Genomic DNA, 20,064 nt, shown 5'->3' with positions numbered 1-20,064 from the left:
CAGCTCCTCTCACTGCCATCACAGGGGTCATCACCAAACACAGCTGCCCTGGCCCTGCCCTGCTCAGAGTCCTTCAAAGGCTTCTCGCTGAAGGACTTCCCATCTGAGCTCAGCCAAGCATGGCTGTGCCCGGCAGGGTGTGTCCCTGCTTTCCTCCCCGTCCTCCTCTCATGCCCCACACCCTTGCTCTCTGCCTTCTGTGCCCACTGGCCTCAGTTCAGTCCCCTGGAGGTGGGATGCCCCCTCTGCCCCAGGACTCTGGCTCATGCTGCTCCCTCTGCCTGCTCTAGCTGCCTTCAAGCCACTCTTGCCCTGTTCTTCAAAGTCCCAGCATGGTTTCTGACATTGGCTTCCTGCTCCATCTTGGCCCCTGGCTTTTCAGGAAGGGCTTCCCTGGGTGTCTCACAGCACTGCCAAGGCTGGGCAGCAGGCCAGAGTGCCTGCCATGGCCAGCAGAGGAAGTGGAGCCGGAGCCTCCAGCTAAGGAAGCTGTGCCCAGCCAAACTGCCGGGGCCAGATGAGTATCTGGCAGCAGCACTGAATGCCTGGTCCAGCCCCTGTGTCTCTGCCCTCTGTTCCTTAAAAGACAGGTGTTGGAAGCTGATCATGACCCTAGTGCAGATTGTTCTGCATGTGTGCATGCTAAGTCACTGCGGTTGTGTCCGCTCTGTGTGACCTCATGGACTGTAGCTCACCACGCTCCTCTACCCGTGGGATTCTCCAGCAAGAACACTGAAAAGCGGGTGGCCATGCCCTTCCCCAGGGGCTCTTCCTGACCCAGGAACAGAACTCACATCTCTTATGTCTCCTCTATTTGCAAGCTGGTTCTTTACCAGTAGCACCACATGGGAAGCCCCATGGATTGTTCTAGAAACCTGCTTTTGTCTCTGCACAGACTGTTGAACACCTTCCCAGGTCTGTTCATCCTCAGACCTGAATCAGCCACTGCTCACACCCTCCTGTCCATATGGCTGAAGCCACCTCAGGTAGTGACAATCAGCCAGCCCCTGAGACTGCACTTTGAGCTATCCCTAGGGCACCACACAGCCCGCCCAGAAGATCCTCTAGATTGACCTTTGGAAGGAACCTCAGGGACCATGTGGTTCTAGGAATTGCAAACTCTGATCCCTGGGAGGAAGAGGGAGGGAGAGGAAAGAGGCATGCATGGGTATTCAATTATGCCCAACTTTTTGTAACTCCATGGACTGTAGCCCCCCAGGATCCTCTGTCCATTGGATTTTCCAGGCAAGAATACTGGAGGGGGTTACCATTTCCTTCTCCAAAGGATCTTCCCGACCCAGGGGATTGAACCTGCCTCTCCTGCATTAGGAGGCAGATTCTTTACCACTGAGCCACCAGGGAAGCCTCAGGAGAGAGAGGAGGGAGCCTAAACTCCCTACTTCTGCTCATCAGAGAGTGAGCTTCTGTACAAGCTCTTAATTAAAGAAAAAAGTCGAGGAGCTGAAGAGAATCTTGAAAATCATCGAACTCTCTCACTTTGCAGATGAGGAAACTACAACATTTAAATGTTTAAAAACATTTCAGCAGTTTGCAGAGAGTTTAAATAAGCTGCTCAGCGACACAGAGAGCCATGGCAACAGGAAAGCCGGTTGTCATGACTACCTGCTCTTTTTATTACACCACCCTGCCTCTCCAGCATTGAGGAACAACAATTCTACTTGACATTCGTGGGATGGTCTGAGCATGGTCGAGTACTTTCAAGTTCTTGATCCCTTTTGACACTTGCCTCAACCAGATATGAGGAGGAGGATGTTCTTATTACTATTTCCACTTTAAATAAAAGGAGACTGGTGCTCAGAGTGGCAAAATTTTAACTTAAAATCATAAATCATACCATTATCAAGATGCAGATCCAACCCCAAAGTATTGAAAACAGAGAATCTGATAAATGCATGTACATGCATGTTCATAGCAGTATTATTCACAGTAGCCAAAAAGTGGGGAGAACCCAAAACCCATCCATGAATGGATGGATCAACAAATTGTGGTATATAAGTGCAATGGAATATTATTCCTCCATAAGAAGAAATAAAATACTGATACATCCTACAGCATACTAGACACAGGTCACATAGTGTATGATCCTATTTTTATGGAATATCCAAACTAGGCAAATCCAAAGAGACAAAATGCAAATCGGTGGCTGACAAGGGCCAGAGTGAAGGGGGAAATGGGGATGACTACTGACTCGGTATGAGATTTCCTTTGGGGGTGATGGGAAGGTTTTAGAATTAGAGGTGGTAGTTGCATGACACTGAATGTACTAAATGCCACTAAACTGTCACTTCAAAAATTGTTAATTTTATGTTACATGAAGCTCACCTCAATAAAATAAAATAACTGGAAAATGCTGACCCCCAAACCCCAACTTCTTCTCAGCCTCACAGAGTTCACAGCGATCAAAAGAAGCTGTTGGTGGGGCTTCCCTGGTGGTCCAGTGGTTAAAAACCCACCTTCCAATGCAGGGGATGCAGGTTTCATCCCTGGTCCAGGAACTAAGATCCCATATGCCCCGGGGCAACTAAACCCGTGCGCCACAACTAGAGAGAAGCCCATGCACTAAAAAAAAAAAAAAATCCCACATGTCGCAACTAAGAAACAACGCAGCCAAAAATAAATAAATACACACGAGCTGTTGGCATCATCGGCTGGCAGTCCTCAGGAAAGCAAGCCACCGGGGAACTATGTCTTAAAACACGGATCTGTTTTCCAGATCTACTTACGGTAAACTGTGGCCCTGTTATGAAAGGATCAGGAAAAGGGGTCACTGTATCAGCCGGGAATGTTTTTATCTTCAAAAAAGAGACAGAGAAGAGTGTTACTTTCAGATTAGAAAACAAAGCTTTGAAATCTTTGGCAGCACACTTTTAAACTGAACTGAAGGATACAGGAGCACACACACCGAGCCTTCCTCGCTTGCTGAGGAAGTAAACCAAGGGCCCCTACAAGAGTTGCCTAGCGGCTGTATCTGAGCCTGGAGTTGTGCCATACGGCCAGGCCTCTGCACGGAAGACAGGCTGGAGTCTTGTGTTTGCTGGGCCTCACCCTGACCGTAGCCAGGGGGTGTAATGAGGAGGCAAGGGTGATGTGGGGGCCTGCTGATGGCCCCTCTGCAGCTGTGGGGAATGGACTGGACGCCACTGATAGGGAACAGAGTCTATCAGAGTGGACAGAGTACCAGGAGGCCTGGACCAATCAGGCCAGGAGGGCTCGCTGTCCGTTCACTTTAGTTGTCGGGCTCCCTGTAAACTCTGGGCAATAGAGGGAAACCTCAGGGGAACCTGGGTAAGCCTGGAAGATTCCTACCACCATGGCCTTGGGGACAGAAGGCATGGTGATCACAAGTGCCCTGTGCTGGTGTCTGGAGAGGGTTATCCTGCAGGATCAGGTAGTGCCAACTGGCCATCAAGAGCCTTTGCTTCCATTTCTTTCTCTTGGGTCATTTCACCTTTGGCCTCCTAGAGGCCTTTGGAGGACAGGGGGCGGGGAGGGGTTGTTTCTTTAAGCTGGCCTCGAAGACTGCCAGCAGGCCCAGGGTCCTGATGGCTGGCACCAGCTTTGTCTGCAGCCTCGGGGCACAGCAGCTGCCTGCTGGTGGACGCACATCGTTCCACTCCCACCAGAGGGCTGCAGCCGAGACACCAAGGCCACCACTTCCCACGTGCAGTCGCTTTAGTGCATTTCAGGGTCTTGCCTACGGACAATAGTTACCTGATGGCTTTGAATCATTCTAATAGGGGGTAAGATAGGGATGCACAGGAACACATCAGATCAGACCCAAATCTGCTGAGGGTTTCTGAGGGAGTTGAGTAGGTCTCAACTCAACCCATCTAGAAATGACAATGTCCTTGCAGTAAGCACTGAGATGTCTAATCCAAGCCTGCTCGCCCCTCCCCCAAACTCTCTTTTCAAACATCTCAAAATTCCCATGGACCCAGGTGCCAGTTCGCGTTCTTGGTAGTGACTACCTGCTGTGCAGCAAGTAAAGGACTGGGGGAAGCCTTACTCCTTGCAGGGCTTAATGGTTCAAAGTGGTGTGCTGAGACCAACAGCAATGTCAAAGTAACATACAGAATAGACTCAGACCACCGTGAAATAAAAGGGAAAAAAAGGATTATTCTTGCTATTAAAGAAATGCAAGAGTTGGCAACATCAAAGAGTTATTTTATACCTGCTCTAAAGAAGAAAAAGATATTCCAACAGTTACCCTCTGGGTTGCTGAGCTCTGACAAAGCACATACACTCTCCTGACGGTGCTGTCGTTGGTATCACCACATTGGAATGGGGGCAAAGCCAAAGTTGCAATATTGAACCCAGCAGGTTCCGGCCTGAAAAAATAAAGCCCCTGATGCACAAGTTATATGTGTTCCCTGGAGCAGTGACAAACTGGAAACAAAGCACACGTCCTGCAGGAAGGAGTTTGTTAGGTAGATGGTGGACCGTTCACTTGATGGAATACAAAGAACGTGGTACCAAGAACAAGCTAGAAGCAATACAACGGTAAGCGAAAAGAGGAAAACGGTAGGTGACATGGATGCTATGATTTAACTATGTAAAACTGTGAATGAATATAAATAAATATTAGAAGGAAACATGCAAAAATGAAAAAAAAAAATTGTGCCAGGTTGGGATTACAGGAGATTCCTTTCAAGTCATTATGTAATTCTCATATCGTCATCTTGATAAACAGCAGGAAAAGACAAGTTAAAAGCTTTTGTTTGCAACAGAAATGCAACTAAGAGTGTTCTCTCTGCGGAAAGCATCTATGCACATCATGGCTCTAGGAAAACAAACTCTTCACGGTTCTTGAGACCTACAGAGAAAGGGGTGGGACCACGGTCGTGAGTCCCAGTTTGACCAGGGCTGGTTGGACTTCAAACTCTGCGTCCATCCTGGAGTGACAGCCCCTGCGGCCCAGGCTCCTCCGGGGTCCGGTGCTCGTGCACACCCCAGGGGCTGCCGCCTGGTGCTCCTGCCCGCCTCACCTCTCCTGGCCAGGCCCCTCTCCCTGCCAGGGTACCTACCAGCCTCGTTTTGATTGGAGGGTGCATGCAAACTCCAGTGGTCTCTTCCTTCATGGGGAGAGAGAGTGGAGGAGAACAGCGAGAGTGGGCACAGTGGGGGGCGCTGGCGGGCTCTGCCTGCTCACGAGGAGAGGAGAGAAGGGGAGGACGAGGTGGTGAGAGAAGGGGGGAGGAGATAAGGGAGGGGAAGGAGAGAAAGATAGCACAGTGCAAGATGGATCTGTCAACTCCAGTCTGCTCTCCAGCCAGCCTCACCCACAGCCTCCTTCCAGCCTCTGGCCACCTGACTTCTGGTCCCTCCCGCTTCCCTCTTCTCTCCGCCTTCTCTCCTCCTCCCCAGCCCTCCTCAGTCTGCTCCACTGTCTGGGCAGAAGGGCCCATCAAAACTCTCTTGCCAGGACTGGCAGGTGGGGGCCATCTCCTGTGCCAACCGCACAGGACCGGTATGCTGTTGAGGATGCTAAAGCATTACCCAGGCCAAGCCAGAAAGAGCTCAGATGAATCGGTGAAGATGGCCGTGGGGGCAAATTGAGCAATGGCCACACGCTTGAGAGTGTCGGCCTTCCATGCCCAGCGGCCTCCTACACTCTGCTAAACGAGGACCCACATTACGATGGACAGGTGAGTAGAGAGCTCCAAGAAAGAGGCACATCAGTGAGGAGAAATACAGAGGTCAAGACCGCATCTGTCATGGCTCTTTATCTGTGTTCAGAAGACCTGCTGGCCATGATCCCCCTCCCACATTTATGGCCCCAGGCCTTGGCATCTGGTCTAGGCACTCGGGGGAAGGGGAGCCTTGCTGCTTAGCTGGAAGCTACCAAGCACTGTGAGAAAATGCCATGTCACTCTTGGGATCCTGGATTCCCCGGTTTTGTTGTTTAGTCGCTGAGTCGTGTCCGACTCTTTTTGCGACCCCATGGACTGTGGCCCACCAGGCTACTCTGTCCGTGGGATTTCCCAAGCAAGAGTCCTGGAGTGGGTTCCCATGTCCTTATTACCCAGCCCCAGAGCTAAACAGTGCCATGCACCCAGCAGAGATCCGACAGCTTGTACTAGTGAGGATGAGGACGGTGAGGAGAGAAAGCTCTGATGTTAGGAGAGTCACTGACAGGGTTAGTGTGAGTCTTAGGAAAGAACCATTCACTCCAGAGAACAAATACATGTGTCTTTTCACTCAAGAGCATTTTCTTAAGTCATTGGTATGATTCTGCCATGATGGATCAAGGACAGCCTCTGGGAAAGTTTCACTGAAAAATTATCGAGAACATTGCAGCCTTATTTTTCATCTCCAGATGGATCTAACGCCATCCATAGACAGTCCAGTCCTAGACAATTTCCAAGGGGCTTTTACAGCCATATTCCCAGTGGCCTTCAACACAGCCTTGTTTTATTATTCAGATGTGGGAGAGGCAGAAATGACATTTGCAAAGCCTAAGTCCATGGGTTTAGACCCTCTTGTCCATTGTTTCTAAGTCCATTTTTCAGAAACAAGGGAGTTCACATTAGTCACCTAAAGTTAAGTTTGACCAGCCTACTTAAAACCTCCCCTTCTGGTCCTCGGGACAAATCCCATGTTCTACAGGATGCTATCTAAGGCATGAATCACCAGAAAACATGGACATTCTGCCTTGAGGCCAAAATGTGTATTGGCCACCAGAGTCTGAATTGAAGATTATAATGGATATATAGGATATTTAATATCCTATATTAATATATAGGATATTTGCCTAGCATCAGATTTATTGGTAAAGATTTATTGGTAAAGAAATGCTGGTCCATTCCACAAGCATCTCTGACCTCTCTAAATGGAGATTTAGAACTTAGATTTTTAAATGCATCTGAGTAGATTTAAACAAAAGAATATCCCTGGGGTTCCCACACTTCCGACTCGTAGTAAATGAATAGGAAATAAGATAACACGTGTAATAGGATACTACTCTGAAATACCATTTATATTTTCTCCTGGTATTTCTTTTCCTCCTAGGGTCTTTTCTATACCCACACAGCTAGGTTCTGAGTGGCTTCTGAGTTTCAAAATCTGACCTTTTGGGGGAATAGAAAGGTTTAGGTATAGATAAATGATGGTTAAAATGTGTAAGTTTTCAAAAGAGATTGCCAGCTTGAAGATTCACAGGGGAATTCACAGAGGAAGGGAGGAGGGGTAGACATGAGTGAGTGCTGAGCAAAGGGGCTCTGTGCCCCCTCATTCTCTAATGGAGGCTGGGGGACAAGGATGAAAGAGCAGAGGGGAGTGACCTTTCTGACGCATTTTGAGTTGGCGCTGCCTGAGCCGCTGGTCCTGTGCCAAGATGCTGCAAAGCCTTATTAAGAATGTTTGGATCCCCATGAAGACCTACTATACCCAAGTTTACCAGATGTGGGTAGGAATGGGATTGGTGGGCTTCATCGTTTATAAAATCAGGAGTGCTGATAAAAGAAGTAAAGCCTTGGAAGCTTCCAGTCCTACACCTGCTCATGGTTATCGCTAACCAGCTTTCCCTGGACGAGATGTCTGTCTGACTGTGTTATGGGACACTGTGGTGACTTGTAGCAATGCCACTGCCCTCAGGCATGAATAAATGCACCTGTAAGACTCCTCCTCAAAAAATAAAAGAGCAGAGGGGACCTGCGCCCTAGCAGAGAGGTCCACATCCCAGAAGCTCTGTGATCTCCATCATCCAAAAGGGACATGAACGGAGCAGAGGGTGTCCCAGATCCACCAGCCAACAGGTGACTTCACAAACCAAAGAGACTTCCCTCACTTTCCCCGTGCCCTGAAGAACATGGACGCAACCCCGGGAGACTGGAAGAGGCACCCAATTTGACTTGAGATTAAGCTTTAGCTCTCCTGCTAGAATGAGGGTCAGAATAGTAACTAAGTTATTGAGACAAATGGAAAACCAACTCTTCTGACCCCCAACCCAGGGCCCGTTCTGGGCCCTACACAGCCTTCCTTTGGCCAAACCATCTCCTCCCTGACCCATGAACCCCTGATTGATGTTCCCTGACCCAGAGGGGACCCGGATCCTGGCTGGCTCTGCAGTTGGGTGAGTGGTTCCTGAAGTGTGGGGATCAGGGAGGGACAAGCCCCCAAGAGAAAGCATCAGAGAGGCAGGAGGTGTGGGTGTTAATGGGCTTTGTTACCTGGGGAGGGAAGCTAATGTGACTGACCTGGAGTAGACAGGACGATGCAGCCCAAGGTCAACACGACTTGCGTGTCCATATGCCCTCCCTCCGCCTCCCCTCACTCTACCAACACCCACACCCCCGTGCACAGCAGATGAGAATTCCAGATGGAGAGTGGGTGCTGTCTGTACTCATATGCCTTCTTCCCTTCCCATCCCCACGCCCCCATGCTTCCCTCCCAGGCAGAAACTCTTATCTGATCTCGAAGAGTCTGCGATGCAGATTCCAGGAATGGGCGGACAATAAAGCTGCAGAGGCTGCAGGACTGGGTTGGCTAAACTGAGCCACACAACCAAAGAGCCAGAGATTAGAGAAGAAAAGATGTGGGAAAAGGAGGGGGCAAATGCTGTAAGAGTGAAGCTGGAAAGCATGTTTTTGTGGCAAGTTTGAGGATGCGAGTCCTTAGGGCAGCGTACGGTACAAGAGAAGAAAGAAGCAAAATGAGATTTGAGAAGTGTTACTGGGAGGTGTTCATTTAATCTTCTTTCATTATTTTGAGAGATGCCAGTTAAAGATTGAATTTCTTTTTTTTTTTTTCATGGCTGTTTGGACCATACTTCGTTCCATGCAGAGACTGGCTCATAAGGGTCAAAAGTCATAAGGGTTAAACTAGCTCCAACAGTGTCTTGGTTTAATGAAGTTCAGAAAATCTGTCCCGCTCCTCTCTCGCCAGCTCCCTGTCCTTCCAGATCTGGCCAGGGCAGTGATGTGGTTTTAGGAAGTTTGTCCAGTCTCAGACCCCAAGTCTAGTCTTTCCTGGGCTATCCTAGGAGATACAGATGCCACGCCTCTCCATCACCCCAGCAACAGGGCAGAGAGGGCTCCAGTTCCTATTTCTGGGATGGTGGGAGGAACAAATGGAGGAGATGGAAGTAAGAGGACCAGACTAAGGTAGAAGCAGGCAGCTGGAGCTCCTCTTCCTCACTAGGACCCTTTATCACTCTCAGAGATAGGACTCTGAACTGTAGTAAACCCAGAAATACCAGCCCTCCAGCACAACTAGCGTGTGTGTGCTTTGTGAACATGTACCTGTGCCTCAAATCTGCACAAACAAGACAAAGGATGCTTCATCTTGAGAACAGATACTCCCTGCCGACTCTAGCTGTGAAGTGAGCAGCTGTGTCTTGTCCCTCGGCTGGGCAGTGCAGCACCTGGGTCCTATTTCAGAGCTCTGTCAGAGCTGCCCAGAGACATAGGCAGAGTATCCTGGGGACAGAGAGTAAGCTCCCTGTTGGAGGCTACCCTATCTTGGCAATCTGTCTAACAAGAAGGGCATGAATTACCAGCTCCATGTTCTTGAACACGGAAGGAAGTAACTCTGCAGGTTCCCAAGCTGGGCATCACCCATGGTCAGTTCTCAGCTGGTTATCTGAAGGAGCTGACTCAAAGCTCTCAGACAGTACCAGCTCACCAGATGAGACGCACAGTTGCAGAAATCACAAGTGATTTCCTTGTGCTAGTCAAGGCAGGAACAGTGATCATTCCTAAAGCCTGTGCAGCATTTGGCCTCATATGTCCCCTCTTGAAAGCTGCCCAGAAAACCTTCCCATCCAGGGCACCCTCATCCAACTAGCCTGTTCTGAATGCCTGCCACCTGGCTTCTCCCCAAGCATCCTGCACATGGCTCTCCTATGGATTCTGATCCTTTATCAACCAGAGCCCCTCCAGCCTCCAGCTGCCCTATCCACTCCCAGAGCCTCGCACACAGCCAAACACACAGATCAGTTCTCAGGAGATAGTTTTTCACTTGGCTCATATTTTCACTCACAGGCCATATTTGCGAACCATGATTTATGCTCCAGTACCCTTGGGTATCAGGCTAAGCCCAGCCAAAGATACATGCAATCTTGCCTGTGTCATCTAGTGATATTAACAATCTTATACACATTTACATTGCTTTCTATGTGGGGCTCTTTCTCTTGTGTGATCCTCATCATACTCTTAGGCAAGCAGGGCAAACAATGACAGAAGATGGGGCAGCAATTATCCAGTGGCCAGGATCTTAAGGTGAGGAGCAGAGACCGGAGCTAGTTCTGGTCTGCATGACTCCTGGTCCAGTGCTCCCTCCTCCAAGTGGCCTTCCCACTTGCAGGAATCCCATCCCTAGGGAGAGACCTGTCTGCAGAGGATAGAGGATGGTAGGGAGGCACAAGGAGCTGGAAAGCCAAGGTGAGGCCCTGAGCTGGTGCTTTAGGCCAGAGCATGTTGTTGGAAGAGACAGCAAGAGATGCCTCATGGCAGGCATGCGGGGTGCAGCCCGGGAAGCCAAGAACCCGAGACTCAGGCAGAGAGGAGCCCTACGATGTTCAAGGATCAGCAGACAGGTCGGGTGGGGCTCCTGTTGCCACCCTCAGAGGAAAGGGGACACCGCCCTCCCTCAGGGGCTCTGGGAGGTGGAGGGACCCCTGACGCCTGAACCCTGGAAGAAAGCTGACCCTGAGCCTCTAGGCTGTGAGCAGGACAAGAGGGAGAGCCTTCGCCTCGGTGATGCCCACCTCCGTCCATCCATCCCACTGCCAAGACATGTCTACAGTCTGCGGTTTTTCTGGTTTTAGCAAAATGGAAAGTTTACCAGAGGAGTGGCTTCTGTGAAATCCATCAGGAGATCCCCCGGCTCCAAGGTAAAGGCACCTCTGCGGTTAGAGGGGCTCTACAGAGGCAGACAAAAACATCCCAGTTAGGGGCGGGAGGCTCACAAGAGAGGGGGTATACATATACATATAGCTAATTCACATTGTTATACAGCAGAAATCAACACAACATTGTAAAGCAATGATCCTCCAATTAAAAAATAAAAACAATCGGAAAACAGAAATATCCCAGTGAGTGCTGGCTCTCGACTGACCATGGAATTTCATCAGAAAATACAGGTGTTCCCTACCTCTCTCCTCCCCTCACTTACTAGCACTGAACTCATTATTACCCCCAACCCCCCCCCCCGCCACGGTTCTCTTGCTCAGCAGGGTACAAAATATTGAGACCAAACCCCAATTTTTCTGACATCTTCATGGGTAGAAGCAGGTTATAGGGAGGGGGACTGTCTTTTTTGAAGCTGAAAACAATTTTTCTTAAATGCTCTGAGTGCTCTTTGACTGGCCTTTGGGGGAAAAATACTTCAAAGAGTCCTTTGAATATATAAAGAGAAAGAAAAGACCCCATCTTGGATCCAGGGGGCCAAGACCTCAAGGAGCTAAACTTATCTGCACAATAGTGAGGAAAAGCTTTCTGGTGGGAGGGTGGGATCTTTCATTTTTTGGAAAAATTTTTTCTGTCTTGCCCTGGAGTCTTAGCAGCATGGGGGCCTTGAAGCCCTATATAGGAAAAAATAAGTCTCAAACCTCATTAACTTGGTGCAAGCAGAGCCCTAAGGAGAGAGCTGACCAGGAGAGGGAGCCCTGTGGCCTCTGACAGGATGCTGCTCGCATCTCCAACCCAGTTCCCTTCTGTTTCGCAAATGTGTCCGCGTGGTTTTAACCACGGCCTGGATATAGACAGGACCCCGTGTCCACACTTGGGACAAAGAAGTGCTAGGGACTTGGCACAGTGGAGGGGAACCCGACTCCAGTTCCCAGGAGGTGATCTACAGAAAAGCAGGGAGCCTCAGTCTAGGCCAGTCACAGGCTGAGGGGGTTCAGCCAGGATTCTGTTGAGGAACATGGAGATATTCCCAGAGACCCCCGGGAACAGACCCCCTGAAAGACTGCCCATGGGCAAGCGGGATGTGGCCTGGGCTGTTGTTACTCCGATTTTACTGGGAACTGTGCTCCCTGGAGCCACAGAAGCCTCAGGCATTCTGTTTGCACAAGCACTTTAATCTCCACTGGACCCATGGGTTGGGCAGGGTAGTAGATTTTACTCCCATTTTTTGGGAAGAAAAAACTGAGGCTCAGAGAAACAAGGTCCATGGAGTGGCTTCTCATTTAAAGCAGCCATAGGTATTTGAAAGAAGCAATTGGGAATAGACTGTGTGGCTCTGGTCTTGCCTTGGGGGGCCCCTCCTCATGCACACAGCATTCCTCAGTGGGGTCCAGGGACCAAGCAACATTTGACCCAGCATTTGCTTCGCGAGCAAGACCAATCACTGAAGAGTGACTGCAACCAAGCATCACTCAAACAAAACCAAGAGAAATGTCTTGTGTAAGACCTTTGCCACAGCCCATTCACACCACTGGCAATTTCCTGAAGTTTCAAGCCGACAGATAGAATATTGACCAATTTCAATCAGCACAGGCTATCTCCCATAAGGAACGAGATGGGGATACTTCTAGGCTTTTACTTCTCCAGATTTTCCACTTTGGTGGGTAAAAAGCCATTTCTCACTTTCTGTCTTCACGGTGGAGTAATAGCGTTTGTAGGGATGATATTCTAAAACCAGAACTGCCCTCAGAAACCTCTTAAATTTCCCTTTAAGTACAGAATACATGCTTTTATATGATACTATTTATCTCTCATACATGGTTATCTTTCAGGGACACATTATATTAAAAAAAACATGTGGTTGTTACTGTTGCTTTAGGAGCACCCAGAGTTGATGACACGAAGCTCAAATGTGTACAGATGCCACACACTGAATTTATGCAGAAACTGCAGCAAGGAGAGCTGCTCCTCAGGGCTTCTCGCGTACCTTGGCCCCTGGGGACAGCTGGCCCTTGCCTTCTGAGTTCTGAGGCGAGCTGATCTTGTGAACTTTGGGGGACAGCAGCGGCATTGAGACTTGCGTGGTGGTGGCGGTGGTGGTGGCCGTGGTTGGAGTTGTGGTCGCTCCCACGGCCTCGGCCAGGTCTGGAGGGAGGTCGTCTTCATCACTGCGGTTACTAAAAGCACATGAAGCTCTGCTCATTACAACAATAAACAGGCTGTGGGGAGTGGAGGTAGGTGGGGAGGGCTGGGACAGCTAGGGCAGGGGTTGGGGTCTCCCCAGATGTCTACCAGATGTCCAGCTTACAGGAGCCAATATATCAACCTTTAGCCAAAGCAAATTTGGGCTGGATTTTCTGTCACTTGCCAAGGGATGAAAAACAAATTTTAATATAAAAATATAACATAATAATTATCATTTTATCCATTTGTAAGCATATAATTCAGTGTCTTAGACATTCACAATGTTGGATAGCAATTACTTTATTTATACCCCAGACTTTTCTATCATCCCAACAGCAACTCTGTACTCATTAGACAATATCTCTCCATGGTCCCCTCCCTGTAGTCCCCTCCCTGTAGTCCCTGGTAATGTTTGTTCTGCTGTTGGGGCTCAGAATGGGCCACCCCCAAATATGCCACAATAGCATATTGATTTATTAGGATAGAGTTGTTTTTAATTTTAATAAAACTATATGGAGAAAAAACTTAATACATTTTTTATATAGCATTTTTTGAAGACCCTGAAGGAAAGACTGAATTACCACCATCACTGAAAATTTATTTCTGGAAATGTCCACAGAATTTTTTAATTAATCGGATAAGAGATATTTTTACCATTAAATGAAATATGTATTCACTATGAGATATAATATCCTAGTTATGAAAATTTGCATTTTAGAAATAATTTAGGGTAATTTTGTCCTTGGGCATTTAGTCAGAAGAGTAATGACTTTTGGCATTTAAATCAGAAATAAATATTTATCAATATAGTTTGTACTCCCTGCCCTGTGTGTTCAGTGTTTCTTTTCAAAATAGCAGTTATGTGGGGATAAGAAAACTTACTGGTACTGAGGTACATAAATTTCAACGTGAGAATTTCAGTGTGACTTCAAGGGTTTTGTAAGAGAAATATTTGCATCTTTGTGCTTCTTTTCCAAAGAGTGCTTACAAGTACAGTCTGGAAAATGGGAAGTGGAAGAGCAATGATCTTAGGATGCACACAATAAAATGATTAGGGAGAGGACAAGGGAATAAGCAGAAAATTGAAAGTAAAGATTTCGTGAGAGGTTGGAAAATGTATATATATAGTTTGTACTGGCTTCCAAGAGAATATTGATATTCTGCTGAGGGTCTCAAGTTTTCTTCTTCTCTTCATAATGTCAAATTATAACCTGAAGTATTGCAAAATGTTGTTCCTTAATTTCTGACAGACTTTCTCCTTTCAGCTTGCTATGTGGTATAAAGGTCTGTCATATTGATTATTTGGAATTAAGTTACTTAAGAAATGGCCACCAGCACTCTGACCCTCCTCTCTGTCTCCCCGAAAGCAGGATATAAATCTCTCATGTGAAAGGTGTACTCCCTATAGTAGGCAGAAAAAACAGTGAAGTCGCTCAGTCGTGTCCGACTCCTTACGACCCCATGGACTGCAGCCTACTACGCTCCTCCATCCATAGTATTTTCCAGGCAAGAGTACTGGAGTGGGTTGCCATTTCCCAGGCAGAAAGACCCCTTTATCACAGAGATAGGGAATTTAGGTCAAGAAGCCTATATAAACAAACCTTGCTGCTTCTTTAAGTTACTACCCCAAGTCCAAACTGTTTAGTTTCTTCACTAATTGAGCACCCAATACCTAAGTTTCTTTATCCTGTCAATTGCTTACAAATTTTTTATTTCTTTGTCTAAAAAGTACAAAAGCTGCCTGCTTTGGCCACTTCTTAGGTGCTATTTCTATGAGATTTCCATGTGCATGGATTAAAATTTGTTTCCTGTTCTCCTAATAACCTGTCTTCTTATTTTATTATTAGTCTGGCCACAAGAACTCAGAAAGGGAAGAGGGGAAATTTTATACCCCTCCCCAACATGGTTTTCTGTCCAAATGAACGTGACTACTCTAGGTACCTCATATAAATGAAATTATATAGTAAATACTTCTCTGTATCTGGGTTATTTTTCTTGACTGTAATGTTTTCAAGATCTATCCATGTTGTAGCATAAGTCAAAGTTTCATCCTTTTTATGGTTGAATAATATTCCATTGTATAGATAGATTATATTTTGTTTATCCCTTCATCTGTTGATGGATACTTGGGTTGTTTCTGCCATTTAGCTATTGTTATGAACATGGTGTGCAAACATCTGTTTGAGTCTCTGCTTTCAACTCTTTTGGACTGGAATTCTACCTAGGAGGGGAATTGGTGAGTTGTATAGTAGGTCTATGTTTAATATTTTGAGGAACCACCAAACCAAGGGATGTTATTCTGAGTAGCCTCCCATAGAAGGGTAAATATAAGAGCTGTAGAAACCTGCTGTTTTGAATGAAAGACTCCTCTTATGGTCTAACAGCAACTGTCCCTTTGGTGATAAACTGGTTATAAAGGAGGAGTTGGGCACAATTGTCTTGGGGCCAAGTAGTACTGATTTTAGACCCTCTCTGATCAAACGGGATGACCCATGATGGAAAGGACACTGGACAGGAAGTCACATGAGGGAGAAGTCTGGGCTGGTACCCGGGGCTCATCTCCAGAGCCTGAATTTATGGGGAAGGCTTGACTTCTCACAAGGTATGCCAAGGCTGGAAGCCTTTCTGATCTGATCATCCTGGCAAAGAGAAGCACCATCAATCGTCCACTCTTGGCATGGACAGTATTTTCTCAAACTTACAGAAATTAGGACAGGTTCCCTATTGCCTGCTGCCAACCAGATTCCTGCCTGTGCAGGAAAGTGCTAAACCAGAAAGACCCAGTTGCCTGAACCCTGCACATTCCAAAGGAAACACTGGTCATTGACAAGCTCCTGAGAGAACCCCGGGACCCTTAATCCTGCGGAATAAGTGGCTTACCATACCTAAGGACTTGGGCCATGCTAGATAGCTTATGTTATCAATGTGATGTATGATGAACACATGGTATCTAAAGTCAATTCATGAAACATTTTAATAAGTAAAATTTTACATATGGTATGATTCTTTTCTTTGAAATGATTCCTTTCTGTTTTAAAGAAAGGCATGGAAAAATGTCTAGAGTAATAGTCATAAAGGTGAACATTGGTTATTTTTGATGGTATGATTCTAGGGGATTAGTTTATTTTCTCTTTGGATTTTTTGTCTTGCTGAATAGTTTCAGATTTTTACACTGTTTACTTTTACCTTTTTTTTTTTAAAGATTTTTTTTTAATGTAGATCATTTTTAAAGTCTTTTTTGAATTTGTTACAATATTGCTTCTATTTCATGTTTGGTTTTCTGGCTGCGAGGCATGTGAGATCATAGCTTCCCTACCAGGGATGGAATCCACACCCCCTGCATAGGAAGGCAAAATGCAAACCACTGGGCAGCCAGGGAAGTCCCCACACTATATCTAAATAAATAGTAAAGTTCAATTTATGGGGGAAAACTAAGAAGATCATCATTTTCTAAACATACCAGCTGATCTCAATATAAAGATATACTTTTACCTGCCTTAAACTTTTTGCAGAGTTTAATTCCTTCACTTTAAATACAGCAGTCACACTTTTCCTCCCTATGTCATATTTCGAGAAAAGAACACAGCTGAGATTTTTGTTTATATCCTAAAAAGTGGCAGATGAAGTAGCCTAAAACCCAAACAAGCACATATAATTCTGACCTAGGAACTAGGAATACCGTAACCACTAAAAAAGGCACACACCTCCCCACATGCCAAAAATAATGATGCAGAATTATTTTTGAGGGAATGAGAAATCTTAATTTTTCCAATCTATATCCCTTAACCATGTGTTTATTAACTTCATCAATATCTGTGGGTGGAAGAGATGAGTAAAGTAGTGGTAACTAGAGTTGACAATACAAAAACTATTTATGGGATTAAAATGCAAAACCGGGAACACCCCATCTGTTAATTTTGCTATTTACTACTAATGGGGAAAACGGTGACATTCTTTGATTTTCAAACCAGAATACTTTGGGGTATCTTATGAAATACACACAAAATCAGAGGTTCAAAAAGGGTTTCCTTAAAAGAGGCAATTTGGTGAGTTAGTTAAATTTTCTTTCCTTCCAGGCCATGTAATAGTCATTGTTTCCAACATGATTACATATCCCGAATGGGTGATAATAACATTTTGAATTTCAAAAAGTAAAATGAAAGGCTAATCTTGCCAGCTTTATCCTCTGGGAAGCAGATTTTTCATTGGTTAATCTGTCCCCCAGAGATCATTAGGAATGTTAATCATTTGAAGCTTTCTCATGGTGACTTTCCTAGGAAATACAGCTGCTATACAGTGCAGAAGTTTCTACTAAGGTTAATGAGGTGGAATGCGTCTGTCCTGAAATAGCCCCCTTCTCCTTTTCACAAGGGGCAGGTGGCAGGCCAGAGGTGACTGCCGGAGAGCTGCAGCTACAGTTTGCTCCTTGTCCTGTACACTGTAGTCTTGGTACCTCCTAAACTTGACCTTTTTAGAGGCTTCAGGTGCATAATAAGCAAGAGGAACTAACTCATCCTTCAGCCAGGTCCCTTGCTAGGGCTTACCCACATTATCTTATGTTTACCCTCACAAAATCTTTGTCCATTTTACAGATTACAGAGAGATTCAAAGAGTAATTTTCCCAAGAGTTTATGACAGTGAACAAGAAGCCTTTCTAACTCCAGAGCCCCATGCTTTGCACTGCACCCAAAGATCCCCTTGCAGCTCTCTGACCAATTAATTATATATCCAGACAGGATACCTGGGCCATAGCTGAGGTCAAGAAATGGGAACAACCATTGTGATTTTACTAATGTACCACCACATTTAACTGCAGCATTTACCTGCCCTCTTTGGATTAAAATTATTTACAATCTGTCTTTCCCTCTAATAAATTTAAGTCCTTGCATGGGAATTGTCAAAGTCACTTTGTTCTTCCCTCACAGTGTCTAGAATATCCCTGTGCACAAGGGAATTAGGAAACTTTTGTTAAGTTCAACAGAACTGGACAGGTCCTGCTGGTTCTGGCACACTTTGGAATATGGCTCCTCCTACAGAAATATGGCTCCACCCACAGGAATAAGGCTCTTATGGCTCCTCCTACAGGAATATGGGCTCCTGCTACAGGAATATGGTTCTTCCTACACAAATAAGTTGTTACTGTTCAGTTACTAAGTCATGTCTGACTCTTTGTGACTCTGTGGACTATAGTATGCCAGGCTCCATGGGGTTCTCCAGGCACGGATACTGGAGTAGGTTGCCATTTCCTTCTCCAAGAATCTTCTCGGACCAGGGATTGAACACGTCTCCTTCATTGGCAGGTGGATTCTTTACCACTGAGCCACCAGGGAATTCCTACAGGAATAGAGCTCTTCTTGTTGCTCAGGGATCAGCTTTGGCTCTATTGACAGGGCTACCATTTCACTAAGGCACAACGGAGACAGCATCCGACATACTCCCCATGTTCCTCCTGTGCTGTCTGTGCCCCTGAGGAAGCTCCTCCCCTTAAGTGTGGGCTGGATCTGGTGACTTGCTTCTAATGAAGAGAACGGGCAAGTGATGAAATGTCATGTCTGAGATTAAGTTATAAAAGGCTGTGATGTTGCCTTTCTAGAAGTCTTTCTGGCTCTTCTTGTGTATTTTCTCTGATAGAGAAAGTGGAAGAGGTCTGCATGTCTAGGAACTAAAGGCAACCTCCAGTCAAAAGCCAGCAAGGAATGATGTCCTCAGTTCAACAGCCCTCAAGGAATTGAGTTCTGCCCCACATTGTATGAATGAGCCTTCAGATGAGGCTGCAGCCCTTGCCAATATCTTGAGGGTAGCCTTAACAGACACCCTGACCCAGAAGACTCAGCTAAGCCATGCCTGGACCCCAACCCACAGAAACTGTGAGAAAATAAATGCAGACTGTTTTAAGCCACTAAATCTTGTAGTAATTTGTTCTAAAGCAGTCAATAAAGAATGCATATGCCACCCGCGTCATGTTGTCAGGGACAAAGATCCAGAGCCATTATGACTTACATCGGAAAATAGACTGTTTTTTTTTGAGGTGGTCCTTTGGGAGGGGTGTGAAGGGCTAAGAAGCATTTACAACTGGACATTTGGCATCGCCTTTGTTGTTATAACTGAAAAACTTGCAGCATGGAACTCACAAACTGTATTGTCTTGTTAACTTCCGCACTCGGGGAGGCTTGATCTCCGGCTTTTCCATAGCTGGTTGTGTAGTTTCCACACGTATAGGAATAGGACTTCTAGAGACACAGCAGAAAAACAGAACAACACCAACAAAGAGGTTTATGGTCTGGTTTTGAAAGTAGGGACTGCTTTCTCAGTTAATTTATACCTTACTCTTACTAACACTGATAGTCAAGATAGCCATTTTTTCCCTCCTCTTCATTCTACCTATTACATGTAATTATTTAAAAATACCACAGAAAAGCCAAAATAAAAAAATTATAAGGAGGAAAATACAGCAAGCAGGAACTGAACATGATTGGGGTATCACATGAAATTTCTCTGCCCAAAACACCCCCTTCCCAACATTAGGTTTTTGTTCATAACCAGGTTTTGCCAGTGAAATGAGTAAAGGGAAACCTGTGGATAGCCTATTCTTACTTCCAAGTAAGTAATCTAATATCTATGTTATTTTAAACATAACACAGAATACATTTTTTAAATAGACAAAGAATGATAGAGTAGTTCATTTAAAAATACATAATCAGAAGACTTTTACGACTCACTCTAAAACATTTAACTCTATGTCCAGATTAAAATGTTTAAAATTAAGTTTCATTTTTATATTTCCTCAAGAAAACATGCCAGTTAACCAATGGGCTTACTCCTAACTATGATTTTAAGGAAAAGTTTTGACACATTTTTATGATTGAGTGATTTCACTTAAAAAAAAAAAAAGTAATTACTTTCTGGGACCAATGGACATCAAAACAAACTGAGATTCTCAGCAAGAGACTTCTAGTAAGTCGGTTAACATGTCTGGGCTTCCATCTTCCCTTCTACTGAGTGCCTAATTTGG

The 20,064-nt window shown here is 45.8% G+C and overlaps 1 protein-coding gene across 9 annotated transcripts in view; it reads right to left on the bottom strand.

Moving 5' to 3' along the window:
• The window catches only part of EPB41L4B (erythrocyte membrane protein band 4.1 like 4B), a 138,807-nt gene that overhangs the window by 10,554 nt on the left and 108,189 nt on the right, over nt 1-20,064 (bottom strand). For 4 of the 9 annotated variants that reach the window (XM_070375144.1, XM_070375140.1, XM_070375145.1 and 1 more), the window contains exons 20-24: nt 19,184-19,282; nt 12,856-13,045; nt 10,804-10,881; nt 5,046-5,162; nt 2,745-2,813 (exon numbers count right to left, since the gene is read on the bottom strand). In XM_070375144.1, coding sequence (XP_070231245.1) covers nt 2,745-2,813; nt 5,046-5,162; nt 10,804-10,881; nt 12,856-13,045; nt 19,184-19,282 — 553 coding nt within the window. The remainder of the gene's footprint in view (nt 1-2,744; nt 2,814-5,045; nt 5,163-10,803; nt 10,882-12,855; nt 13,046-19,183; nt 19,283-20,064) is intronic. The other 5 variants (XM_070375142.1, XM_070375146.1, XM_070375147.1 and 2 more) reach the window with 3 other exon arrangements.

The sequence above is a fragment of the Bos mutus genome, chromosome 8 (assembly GCF_027580195.1).
Source record: "Bos mutus isolate GX-2022 chromosome 8, NWIPB_WYAK_1.1, whole genome shotgun sequence".
NCBI lineage: Eukaryota > Metazoa > Chordata > Mammalia > Artiodactyla > Bovidae > Bos > Bos mutus.
This window is presented reverse-complemented; position numbering and strand designations above follow the sequence as displayed.